Source organism: Typopeltis vanoorti, chromosome 21 (assembly GCF_054136105.1).
Source record: "Typopeltis vanoorti isolate ZY-2024b chromosome 21, IOZ_Tvanoo_1.0, whole genome shotgun sequence".
Lineage (NCBI taxonomy): Eukaryota > Metazoa > Arthropoda > Arachnida > Uropygi > Thelyphonidae > Typopeltis > Typopeltis vanoorti.
In genome coordinates this window covers 24,508,163-24,521,992 of record NC_143569.1, presented here as the reverse complement: position 1 = coordinate 24,521,992, position 13,830 = coordinate 24,508,163, and the positions used below count along the sequence as shown (strand labels likewise).

The 13,830-nt window shown below is 34.9% G+C and overlaps 1 protein-coding gene across 2 annotated transcripts in view; it reads right to left on the bottom strand.

Moving 5' to 3' along the window:
* The window catches only part of Gnf1 (germ line transcription factor 1), a 406,700-nt gene that overhangs the window by 345,116 nt on the left and 47,754 nt on the right, over positions 1-13,830 (bottom strand). For both annotated transcript variants that reach the window (XM_090411514.1, XM_090411513.1), the window contains 2 exons: positions 13,450-13,510; positions 6,251-6,334 (listed from right to left, as the gene is read on the bottom strand). In XM_090411514.1, the coding sequence (XP_090267640.1) occupies positions 6,251-6,334; positions 13,450-13,510 (145 nt within the window). The remainder of the gene's footprint in view (positions 1-6,250; positions 6,335-13,449; positions 13,511-13,830) is intronic.

The following is a 13,830-nucleotide window of genomic DNA, read 5'->3' as shown; positions in this document are numbered from 1 at the left end:
TCTGACATTATGGTGAGCTTTGACGTGGTAGCACTCTTTACCAATATTCTGACACAGGACGTTCTCCATATTTTAAAGAACAAGATTTCAAATAAAATGTTCTCTCTGCTATCTCACTGTGTAAACGCTGGCTATTTTGAATTCGAAGGTAAACTATATAACCAGGTCAAAGGATTAGCTATGGGAAGCACCCTCTCTCCTGTATTAGCCAAAATTTTTTCGAGGATTTTGAACAAAAAGGCAATCTCCTCTTTTAGTTTAAAACCAAGAATTTGGCCTAGATATGTGGACGATATATTCCTCATATGGGAGCATGGTATTGAGAATCTTCAGAGGTTTCTCAACCACTTAAACAACCTCCATCAGGATATAAAATTGACCATGGAGATTGAAGAAAATAGTTCCATCTGTTTCCTAGATGTTAAACTCACCAAGACGCCTGAATCAATAAAAGTCTCTATATTTAGAAAGCCAACACACACGGACAGATATTTGCATGCGTCCTCACATCACCATCCAGCGCAAAAGTTGGGTATTATATCAACTCTTGCGAATCGTGCAAGATCTGTACTGTCAGATGAAGAAGAACTAAAAAAAGAACTACAACATCTTAAATGGACCTTTAAAAACAATGGCTACTCTTTAAAAAGTATTAACAACCAATTATCCCACCGTCAACGTAGCAACGTAGAGACACAGGATGACTCCAAAGGTCATATCGTCTTGCCATATATCAGCACACTATCCAAAAAGCTAAGTAGAATCCTAAAGAAGTTTAACATACAAATGTGCTTCTCGACTCTGCCAAAAATAAGATCATGTTTCAACAACTATAAACAATCTCACAACCTTCTACAATTCCCAGGTGTATACAAGGTCACATGTGAGTGCGGAAAGCCTTACTATGGGCAAACGGAGAAATCCGCTCCTACTACGTCTCGAGGAGCACCAGAGAGACATTGCTTATAAGAGAACCAGAGCAACTGCTCTGTCCGGCCATGTCCTGTTTTCAATAGACACTTACAACGAAAGCCGCCAACATGAAGTAAATTGGACAATAACTTCAAACCTACACATTTGCCATGATGAGGTGGAACGCCGCATTGTGGAGTCAAAAGAAATCACCTTGGACCCGCTTCATATGAACAATAATCTCAGCTATAATTTGCCTGACTCTTTCAGCTCTACTATCAGATACTGAAGATCGCGTGGTTCCACACACGCACAAGTGTACAACAATAGAACTTTAACACGGACTATAGCTCAAGTTCATAATAACTGTAATTCACAGTCGAATATTATAACTTTATAACTGTATAGCTTTAGAGTGTCTCAATGTTATTTTCAGTGTCTTTTAATATCTTTCTATGTTCTTAACGCCTGATGAAGTCAATCTCGACGAAACATGTTGCGTTTTCAAATAAATCTCATTTTGTTATAATTCTCGGGTTTTAAGTCAGTTAATATTAAAAATGAATATATATATATACACATACACACACAGACAAACAATCAGTGATACCTCAAGTTACATGTATTTCATGTGCATTATTTCATGTTAGCATGATTTTTCAGAAATTTTCAATTTGGTTGGTGTATGCAGGTTCTATGTATACAAAATTTTATGTGAAACCCTTACAGGTTAGGATTTTCAAATTTTAGATTTTTAATTTTCTTGTTTTGTGGTTGTCTCTCCCATTCCCTTCTACCTGCCTCAGATCTAGAACTCACGTTATAGGATTCATTGTACTACAATATCAATATGAGTTCTATAATAAAAATTTTTTTAAAAAAGCTATTATAAAAAAACAGATGGCTGTAACAAGAAGACACAAGAGCGAAGAAAACACAAAGGATAATAAAGTGAATAGTGTGGTTCAAAAGATCATATCATTAGAGACAATGCTAAAAAAGAGTGGTCTAGTAAAAAGTGCCACAAGTATGAAAGCAAATCAAGTTTTCACAATTTATTATTCTACCAGCAATTATCGAAAAATGCATAGTATTCGGGGTTCACAGATTGAACATCAAAATAAAGAGAAAGCATTCCTATTTCTACCAAAATGATTGTAGAAAAATGCAAAACATTTAGAAATCTTTAAAAAGTGATGATCTTGAGGCTAGAAAGAAATGGTTTCAGAAATTCAGAGAATATTACAATTTCCACAATTTAAAATTGATTGGAGAAGCAGTGAAAATGAAAAATCAATGTGTGTCTGATGTCAATTTAATTTACTTCTTTCTTTCTTATTTACTTTTAGATTACTTCTTTCTACTATTAAATTTTCATAACTTCATATAATGCTAAATTATTAAGATAATGAAACCAATTTTATGTTTTTGGTCCATTAATCCTGGAGAAGGAGTAGCCATAGTATACAACACAAAATACTAGGCTAATCTTCTTGAATGGCAGTCAGTCTCAAGTAGAGTAATGTGGGCAAATATGAGAATGGGGAACTGGACAATGAGACTTATTTGTGCCTATGGTCCCACAGAAGGTTCTACTAAGGTAGAAGTGGAGGAATTTTCTGATGCTTTAGAAAAAGCAACCGACACAATGAAAAAGGAAAAGTTGGTCCTTGTTGAGGATCTAAATAGCAGAGTAGGAAATGATTGTCAGACATACAAAAATATTTTGGGAAAATTTGAAGAAAAGAGCAAAGCTAATAATAATGGCAAATACCTGTTGAATTTCTGCTCAGGACATGGACTGGTTATTACTAACACAATGTTCCAACATACAAATGTGCACAAATTCACATGGAGAGAAGAGGCAAGAAATAAGAAAAATCTCATCGACTGTGTGATTGTTGATGGTGATGTTTTCTCCCTGGTGCAGGACACCAGAGTGTACAGAGGATTTGAAATTGGAAGTGATCACTATTTAGTCTTGATCAGGATAAAACTGAATTTCATATTGAAAAGAATAACATGTAAGAAAGTTTTAAAGCAAATAAAAGTTGAGCTGCTCTCAGATGTGAACTGTAGACTAAAATACACAAAGATTATTGAAGAAAAAATTAAAGAGTTTGAGAACAGGAATCAAAAACCTTGGAGATTCAGTGGCAAGCATTGAAGAAAGCCCTGATTGATTCAGGTAGAGAGGCATGTGATGAGGTTGTCTGCAAGGATAGAAAAATTAGAACTCCATGGTGAACACAGGAAGTTAAAGAGGCAGTGAAGGAAAAGAAGAAAGCATATCAAAAGTTCCTGGCAAATAAGTCAGCTTGTGCTCTTAGAGAATACAGAGACGAATGCAAGAATGAAAAAAAAAACACTGTAAAACTAGCTAAACAAAAGTCATGGGAGGACTTTGGCAAGAATATAGAAATAAATATCAAGAAGGTGGCAAAATATTCTGGAGGTTGTTGAAGAAGCTTAGGAATGGAGGAAAGAGTGCTGTAAAAGGAGTTAGAGATGATAAAGGTGACATCAAAAAGATAAAAAGATATCCTTGAAGTATGGAGTAATTACTTTGAAAAACTGCTAATTGAAACAAGCAGTGATGACAGCACAGTGGTAAAAAACACTGACCAAGCATGCAGTCAGGAATACATATCCATACTTGAAGTAGAAAAAGCCATCAAAGGCTTGAAATGTGGAAAGGCAGCAGGAGTAGATGATATTCGACCAGAAATGCTGAAGTATGGTGGTATAAAAGTTTTACAGTGGCTGCACTGCATAGTTCAGAAAGCCTGGACAGAGGGACGAATTCCCGATGATTGGAGTAGAACTCTCATAGTACCCATATATAAAAAGAGAAATAAAACTGAATGTGAGAATTACAGAGGTATTTTCCTACTGAGTGTTCCTGGCAAGATCTATGCAAGTATACTTGAGAAACAGTTGAGAGAGGAATTGTGGAAGGAAAGCTTGGTGAAGAACAAGCTGGATTCAGGCCAAATAGAGGCTGACAGGATCAGATCTTCACTTTACGACAAATAGTCGAGAAAGCATGGGAATATAACAAAGATCTGTATTTAAGTTTTGTCGATTTGGAAAAGGCATATTACAATGTGCCAAGAGAGAAGCTATTCAATACGCTATAGTTATATGGTGTCAATGGGGCATTATATCAAGCAATACTTCGTCTTTATTTGAGTTGTAAGTCAGCAGATAGAATTGAAGGAAGTACAGGAAGATGGTTTAATGTTAAATCTGGTGTGAGACAAGGATGTACATTATCCCCTCTGTTATTCATTATCTATATTTATCACATTATGAAGGAAAGTGGTATTAAACATGATATCAGAATTGGAGATGTTAATGTCAGTTCTTTGCTTTATGCAGACGATGTTATACTTCTAAATAAATACGCTACAAGTATGCAAGATTCTCTGACTAAATTGAATAGCTGTTGTAATAGATATGGTATGAAGGTCAGCAATAAAAGACAAAGACAATGAAAATAGGCAGAATCATTGAAAATGTCAACTATGTTGTGAATGGAGAACCTGTGGAACAAGTAAAACATTTCACCTACCTAGGCACGATTTTTAGTGAAGATGGTAAATTAAATATAGAAATAGACAACAGAATCAACAAAGCTGGTATGGTAGGAAGTCAATTGAATAAATTCATATGGAATAAGAGAGAAATTAGTCGGAACACTAAATTAGCTGTATACAAACGGTGTTCAAACCAGTTTTAATTTATGGATCTGAGAGCTGGGTCAGAAGTAAAACACTTGACCAAAGACTAGAGACCACAGATATGAGAGTCATGAGTAAGATCAATGGCAATATCATATTAAAAACGAGGATATTAGGAAAGAACTTGACATTGTCACCATCCAGGAATGCGTTAACAGAGCTAATCTCGGGTGGTATGGTCACTTAAAAAGAATGGGCAAAGAAAGATTAGCCAAACAAGTGTTCTCTGCCAGGTTGGCAGCAAAACGACCCAGAGGAAGACCAAGATATACGGTACAAAGTGCCTCATACGATAGAAATATAAGATCTGATAATGTTGGAGTCTTGACAAGTAACAGACTGATTTGGAGAAAAAGTGTAGATAGGAATTTAGTAATGATGTAGGTTTTTCATGTAGCACTATCATATCCTGTACACCCTTTGAGGGTACATGGCAGGAATTTGATGATGAAGATGATGATATAATCTCTTCAGGTTAGGTGACTATTCCAGACTTGGATAACCTGAGGTATTATTGTACATGTCTAAATTTCTAACTTTATATCATTATTTTTAATAATGTATACAGCAGCTACAAAATTCACATCAATTTTATTGTATGATTGCATTTTTATCGATGTATGAAGTTTTAAACTGAAGTGCATCAGCACTTGATGAATTAAGATGTAGTGCATCAGCACTCATCTTAATTCATCCAATGCAATTAATTATAGGATAATGTTGAATAAATACTTTATCAACTAATATAATTTTAAATATGGAAAGCATAAAGCTCAAATGAACTATAGCTTTGCTTCATGCACAGCATTTATGTGAGAAGTACAATGGGGTTATGCTTTGTGGTAGGATTATATTGGCAAATACTAGACAAAACACACATCGTCAACACTATTTCCCATGGGCAAAAAAAAAAGTTATAAATTATTTATACAAAATTATAAATATATATTAAAAACTTGTCTATATCGGTGTCACAAAGACATCAGTTCACACGTTCATCAGTTCAAGCAAAACAGATCAAACTCAGAAAACAAAATCAGCAACTCATGGCAAATGACAATGTTCAATTGGATTGCTTCACATAATTACCAATCATAGCCACTAATGATGCCTTGGTGCTATTGCCTCACTGTACACACCGTAGGTTTTAAACTGCTTTCTGGGCCATTTTAAACCACTGGAATGCTAAGACTTTGACATACTGTACCGTATGTTTAAATGGCTCAAAGTATTTGTGACCGCACACTTATGCTATTAACACAAATGTGATACAATGTTTATGCATCAAAACTTGCCCTCTTCATGAGTATTAGTATATTGTGTTTAATTTTAGGAATCATGCAAATATTTATCAATTAATATAATTTTAAATACGAAAAGCATATAATTTCACTGATATTATATTTTTACATTTATTAAGGAATAAATGCAAAAATATAATATCGGTGAAATTTCTATTCCATGGGCATGCATCACACACTTAGCGCACCCTGAATATTCACCCCTAGTATACAGAACATGTAACCAGATTTCCAATATATATATATATATATATATATATATGTATATATAAAAAGATAAGATAAAGTACCTACATGAATTCTTACTTGAATTCTTGAGATTATGAGTGGTGTTTGTTTTCTTTGATGATTTCTGAGGAAGTGGATCTTCATCAGAACCTGAAAAAAAATATACAAAAGGCAAAATAATGTTACTTTCCTATTTTATGTAATGTATATTATTATTATGTGAAACCTCCAGGGAGTCCAAAGACTCATCGAGGGAGAGTGTGCCAACAGCATCGAACGATTGAACCCCTTCCAACTACTAACCGCGCTCAAACTTGCTTAACGTTTAATGAGCCATTAGTAGCAGAGTCTCTACCAATAATGTATATTATCAATTGCAATTTATCATGTTTGTATATTTCTCTCTAAAACAATAAATTTTGCCTGCTATATTCTTAAAAGTTGCTAGTTGTAACTATATCTAACTATAGATACTAGGAAAGAAGTCAACAGACACCGCAGTGTGAGGAACAAACAGCCATGGTGCCCAGTTTAATAAGATGTAGGATTTCCTTACATTGCGATGACTGCAGCAATCCTGTGAAACATATTTTCCACAAGCGTGTGATAGCGATCAATGGGAATTTGGACAATTCTTCCTGTGGACATGTAATGAGGTCCTGGACAGTTGTAAGGCTGACATCTTTGACCTGACTTGATGCTCCAGTTCATCCCACAGATGTTAAATAGGATTGAGAACTGGACTCCGTGAAGGCCAGTCATGTGTGGCAACATTCATGTCCACAAACCATGCAGCCTTATGACATGGTGCATTGTCTTGCTGAAAGAGACAATGGTCAATTCCATAGAAATGCCACAAAGTAGGAAACATTGTATTGTCCAGAATGTCCAGATACCTCTCGAACTATGTTTATGGCACCACAAACAGAGATCCGAGGCGAAATCAGGAAAAACAGGACCACACTTTCGAATTTGTTCCCCCAGGAAAATTGGAATTTCCTGGGGGGACAAATCCAGTAATTTCCTGATGTGACAATATATATCCCATGCAAATCCTAACTAAAATACTATAAAGTAAGAGTATTATTAGTATTAAGGGTGATAATCCAGGATACCCTACAGCTTTTTGAATACGACAGACAGTCAGAGTAAGATTCACATTCGCAGCTAATTTTAATCTATCTCAGGCTAAAGTTCTATCAGTTTGTCTAAATTTTCCATGTCTACAAAAAAACATTTCCTTTCAAATCCCAAGTGACAATATAAAATAAATAATAGCAGCCCCAAACCAAACCAGAGATCTGTGAAATACTTGTTAGATCCCATTTTTGAGAACTGTTCCACTTTATTGTTCACCAACCACATACATGTTGGTGCATAGTTTATTTAGAAATTGTAATAATTCATTCTTTGAGCATGGCCAAATTGCAGAGATGTTATATTGTGTATATCAAGTACCTTGTTCTTGTCATCTATATTATTTTGGCATCATGACTGCCTTTGGCAAACCTATTCTACTCATTCACTACTCCTGAAACAAAAAATATTTATTACATCCTCATTAACTGCAGTATTGAAGCAAAAATTTTCGACACTCTTTACACAACTTCTGGTGTACTTTTTTCACCTGTCTAGCTATAAACACTGTAAAATTCCCAAAGCAGTCCAAAGTGAGAATAGTTCTCATATTTCGAGTGGTGCACATAAAACCTCCCTAAAAATTCTTGATGTTATCTATTCAACTATTCAATGATATTTCTCTCATGGACTCAAACTACTTCAGAGATGGTCTGTTTGTAATTTATTCATCTTTTTTACTGACATCCATTATTCTCACCCCAATTCTTCTAAGCCTACAATAACATTATTAGCAAATGCCTGACATCCATTCACAGTTCAACTGCCCACCGAACCAATTTTCCTTCCTCTTTAGTTTTCTCTATTGACTGGAAGTCTTTTCCTGCAGCATTTCCCAGAGAGCAGGAGCTCGATTTGTTTCAAAAGAACATTAACCAATTCTTTCAATCTTAACCTCGTTCATAAATGGCACCAATTTGCTCAAGGAGGTTTTTATATTAGTTCCACATGCATCTCTTGTGTGCGACACACACACACACACACACACACGCACACACATATGTGAAAGAATGATCATTAACTCGGTTAGCATACATATTTTTTAAAAAGAATTGAATGACTAGAACCGAGATTTAAGTAAAAAGGTTTTAATATAAAAACACAACTAGTTTCGGCTTGTAACAGCCTTCATCAGGTGACATTATAAAAGAAAAAAAAAAGGAAAAAAACACTAAGACACTGAAGCTTAAATAAACTACGAGCATCATAGAAAGTCTCTATACATAATGGACATTAAATCGTTGTGGTTGTATTTAAAGCTGTTCTTTCGTTTGTTATATTGTTGGGAAAGTACATGCTAGTAGCATCTCGTGAATGCCAGTACATGATTACAGCTGAATGACAATCTGGGAGGTTGTAGCTCAAGTTATTATTTAGATGAACGGGAGTGAAGATGATTTCCCTAGATTCCACGATTTTTCTCTCTAGTTCATCATTGCAATGGAAGATGTTAGCAGATTTTTCCCAGCAGACTTTATGACTTTGGTTTTCATCATTAGGATTAGCCGAGAAAAGGATACGACTTGATAATGCACTGGCTCGCTGTCTCTTGTATGTAATGTCCCTCATGTGTTCTTCCATACGCAATTCAACAGATTTGTCTGTCTGCCCAAAATAAGGAATATCACAATCACACAATATTTTATATACACCAGGGTATTTGAGATGATGATGACAAGGTTTCAGGTGGCTTATTAAGAAACGGATCTTTGAAAGTGGAGTGAACAAGGTTCTGATATTGTATTTTCTTAGAACTTTTGCTAATTTATGTGAAACTGTACTTATGTAAGGAATAGATATATTGCTTTTGAATCTATGTGTTTCTTCTGAACGATGTCTAGGGGGATTAAGAAGGAATCTTTCAATGATTCTCTTGGAATATCCATTAACTTTGAAAGAAGTTTTGAGATGGTTTATTTCTGTAAGAAGTTCATTTGGGTCATCCAGAAGAGAATGGGCTCTATGTCCCAAGGTGGAAATTATTCCAAGCTTATGAGGAGAGAAGTGATGGGACTGACTATGCAGATATCTGTTGATATGTGTGAGCTTTCTATATATCGGTATTTTGAGTTTACCAGAAGAGCAGGTCAGTTTGACATCAAGAAAAGGCAGGGAATTATCCGTTTCAAGCTCGGCAGTAAACTTAATACTATGATGTCAGCTATTGAGATGTTCGAGGAAACCGATAAGGGAATCATGTCCATGGCTCCAAATAATGAAGACATCATCTACATAGCATTTCCAAACTTTAGGTGTTAAAATAAAGGAACAGATAGCCTTGGTTTCAAAATCCTCTAAGTAAATATTTGCGAGTACAGTGGATAAAGGATTACCCATAGCCTGTCCATGATTTTGCTTGTATATAGTATCTTGAAATCTGAAGAACCGGACTTGATGCAATGTGTAAGCAAAGCTAACATTTTTTTGGATAACTTGTCCTTGAGTAATGTTAGGACTTCATCTGTTGGGACATTAGTGAACAGAGAAGTTATGTCCAAGCTAGCCATGATTTCATCTTCATTAACTGTTATATCCTTGATGTATGTAACAAAAACTGTAGTGTACTTGATAAAGGATGGTGACTTGCCTGAAAAACGTTTGAGATATTTGGCAAGATATTTTGAAAGGTCGTACGTCGGGAAGTTCGTTTTGAGAAGTTCCTATTATTTTGTATTCTTTTTAATGTTTTCATTATTTAGATAATGAAAGTTGGCATACATTTAATATAAACTGTGAATCTCAAGCAGCCACAATACAATATAATAACAAAGTAAATCTCATAAGAAAATTTGAAACATTAAAAAGAATACAAAATAATAGGAACTTCTCAAAACCACACATCAATATTGACAAAGTAAATCTTCTTATATACTTTCAGATGAAGAAAAAATCATCCTTAGTAAAGGTCTAAACTTTCTTCCTTCCCCAAAATTTATACCAAAGGAGACACTACTTACAAAAACAGAAAAAGCTACTTCTTTTCTCCCTCCACAAGATGCAAAACTTCTATGTATTGAATCAATCTTTATTATCAATAACGCAAAACCACCTGCAGATAACATTACTTTAACAGAAAGCAAAGCTATTAAATGTTTAAAAAACAACAGAGATATAATTATCCTTCCTGTGGATAAAGGCAATGCAACAGTCATCCTCAACTCTGAAGATTACCAGAATAAAATGCTCGAATTACTACAAGACGATACCTACTCAATACTCGAGAGAGAGAGAGAGATCCAACTCGTGAACTTCAAAATCATACAAATAACTTATTAAAAACAACCACTGAATTATCCCGAATCGTTCGCTTATCTCTACGCTCTCTCCATCCATTAATTCCTCACATATACGGTGTTCCTAAAATCCATAAAGTGAACACCCCACTACACCCCATTTTAGATGGTATCGATTCTCCGACATACAACCTTTCAAAATATCTTGCCAAATATCTTGAACGTTTTTCAGGCAAGTCACCATCCTTTATCAAGAACACTACAGTTTTTGTTACGTACATCAAGGATATAACAGTTAATGAAGATGAAATCATGGCTAGCTTGGACATAACTTCTCTGTTCACTAATGTCCCAACAGATGAAGTCCTAACATTACTCAAGGACAAGTTATCCAAAAAAATGTTATCCTTACACATTCATCAAGTCTGGTTACTTCAGATTTCAAGATACTATATACAAGCAAACTCAAGGACTGGTTATGGGTAATCCTTTATCCCCAGTACTCGCAAATATTTACTTAGAGGATTTTGAAACCAAGGCTATCTGTTCCTTTATTTTAACACCTAAAGTTTGGAAACGATATGCAGATGATGTCTTCATTATTTGGAGCCATGGACATGATTCCCTTATGGTTTTCCTCGAAGATCTCAATAGCCGACATCATCGTATTAAGTTTACTGCCGAGCTTGAAATGGATAATTCCATGCCTTTTCTTGATGTCAAACTGACTCGCTCTTCTGGTAAACTCAAAATATCGATATATAGAAAGCCCACACATACCAACAGATATCTGCATAGTCAGTCCCATCATTTCCCTCCTCATAAGCTTGGAATAATTTCCACCTTGGGACATAGAGCCCGTTCTCTTCTGGATGACTTAAATGAACTTCTTACAGAAATAAACCATCTGAAAACTTCTTTCGAAGTTAATGGATATTCCAAGAGAATCATTGAAAAATTTCTTCTTAATTCTCCTAGACATCACTCAGAAGAAACAAATAGATTCAAAGGCAATATATTTATTCCTTACTTAAGTACAGTTTCACATAAATTAGCAAAAGTTCTAAGAAAATACAATATCAGAACCTTGTTCACTCCACTTTCAAAGATCCGTTTCTTAATAAGCCACCCGAAACCTTGTCATCATCATCATCTCAAATACCCTGGTGTATATAAAATATTGTGTGATTGTGATATTCCTTATTTTGGGCAGATACACAAATCTGTTGAATTGCATATAGAAGAACACACGAGGGACATTACGTACATGAGACAGCGAGCCAGTGCATTATCAAGTCGTATCCTTTTCTCGGCTAATCCTAATGATGAAAACCAAAGTCATAAAGTCTGCTGGGAAAAATCTACTAACCTAACATCTTCCGTTGCAATGATGAACTAGAGAGAAAAATCGTGGAATCTAGGGAAATCATCTTCAATCCTGTTCATCTAAATAGTAACTTGAGCTACTACCTACCAGATTGTCATTCAGCTGTAATCATGTATTGGCATTCACGAGATGCTACTAGCATGTACTTTCCCAACAATACAACAAACGAAAGAACAGCTTTAAATACAACCACAACGATTTAATGTCAATTACGTATAGAGACTCTCTATGATGTTCATAGTTTATTTAAGTTTCAGTGTCTTAGTGTTTTTTTCTTTTTTCTTTCTTTTATAATGCCACCTGATGAAGGCTGTTACAAGCCGAAACTAGTTGTGTTTTTATATTAAAACCTTTTTACTTAAAACTCGGTTCTAGTCATCCTATTCTTTAAAAAAAATAAATAAAAAAATAATAAAAAATACATATATCCTATATATATAAAATGATAAGCCTTTTTATGTCATGTTTTGAAACTCAGAGGCTAACCTGAGTGTAGAGTCTTCAAAATTCGAGTCATCAGAATTCAAGGAGAACCGACCTACCAGTCGGAACTTGGATGCCATTGGCGTGGAACCTCCACTTTCAAGTCATCAGAATTCAAGGAGAACCGGCCTACCAGTCCGGAATTTGGGGGGGGGGGGGGGTAGGCGCCAGGGGAAGACTCTTTTGAAGACTCGAATTTTGAAGTTGAGTCTTCCAATCCCTGTGTTCTGGACTGGTAGGCCAGAACAAGGGGACTAGGAGCCGTAGGCACCAAGGGGAATAGCCCCCCCCAGTATACATATATATATATATATATAAGCTACAATATGTCCATATGTCTCCAGTGAGCAGAGAGTAAAAAAAAAAAAAAAAATGTATTCTGATCTACTTCACAGATAATTAACTGAATGGCAGTGCATATGACTATTCACACAGATGTTTTTGATAAGGATGAGCACAAGATGACTGTTTTTTTTTGACTGTATAAAACACTATGACTTACTGCAAATTGGTAGACAATGACAATTTGATAGAATATACAAGTTGTGTTTTATAATTTAAATTATGCAGAAATATCTTAGGAGGAAGATTGTATGGCTTGTGTTTAGAATATACTTTGCAAATTGCTGTACGTGGTGTTGAGAAATCAAAATTTTATAATATTGAGAGATTATGTCAAACTTTATAATAAGCATACTCTAGTGAAAATATTTTGATTTCATCTGGCTGGTGATCTAAAACTAATATATATATATATATGAGGCATTTCTCAATCTGTTTAATGACATGTCTCACTTAAAAAAAACCTTCCAGAAAATTTTCAGCAATCAATAAATTATACACTAAGTGATTTACTAAGTCAATTTTTGTCCCTGCTCTAAAAACAAACTACCAAAAAAAAAGTGAGAATCAATTTTTACAATCATTACTATTCACTTTTTATTCCTAAATCCAATGATCCACCTCAAATTCTCACCAGTGGGTCATGAATGACTGCTAAAACCGAAACTTGTATATGCACCTACCTGAATCTGATAAAACTAATGGTCGCTTCTTCTTTTTGCTTTCTTCTTCCTTTTTAGAATGCTGCCAAAATATCAGAAATAAGTACATATATGTATAAATCACATCAGAAATATTATGATTAAAATAATATTATTATGTAAATAATAAAATAATATTTTTGTAATAGTATTATTATTACAAACCAGGATTCTGAAGAAGAGAGGTATGTGCCTTTTGATGTACTACAGAAAATTAATGCTTCCTCACAGAGAGAGAGAGAGAGAGAGAGAGAGAGAGAGACTGACTGACCGACCAACTGAGATTATAGATATGATGGCAAGTTGGTTGATTAGTTTACTGGTGCAATGAGAGCAAAAGTCATGTTACACTAAACCAAAGGT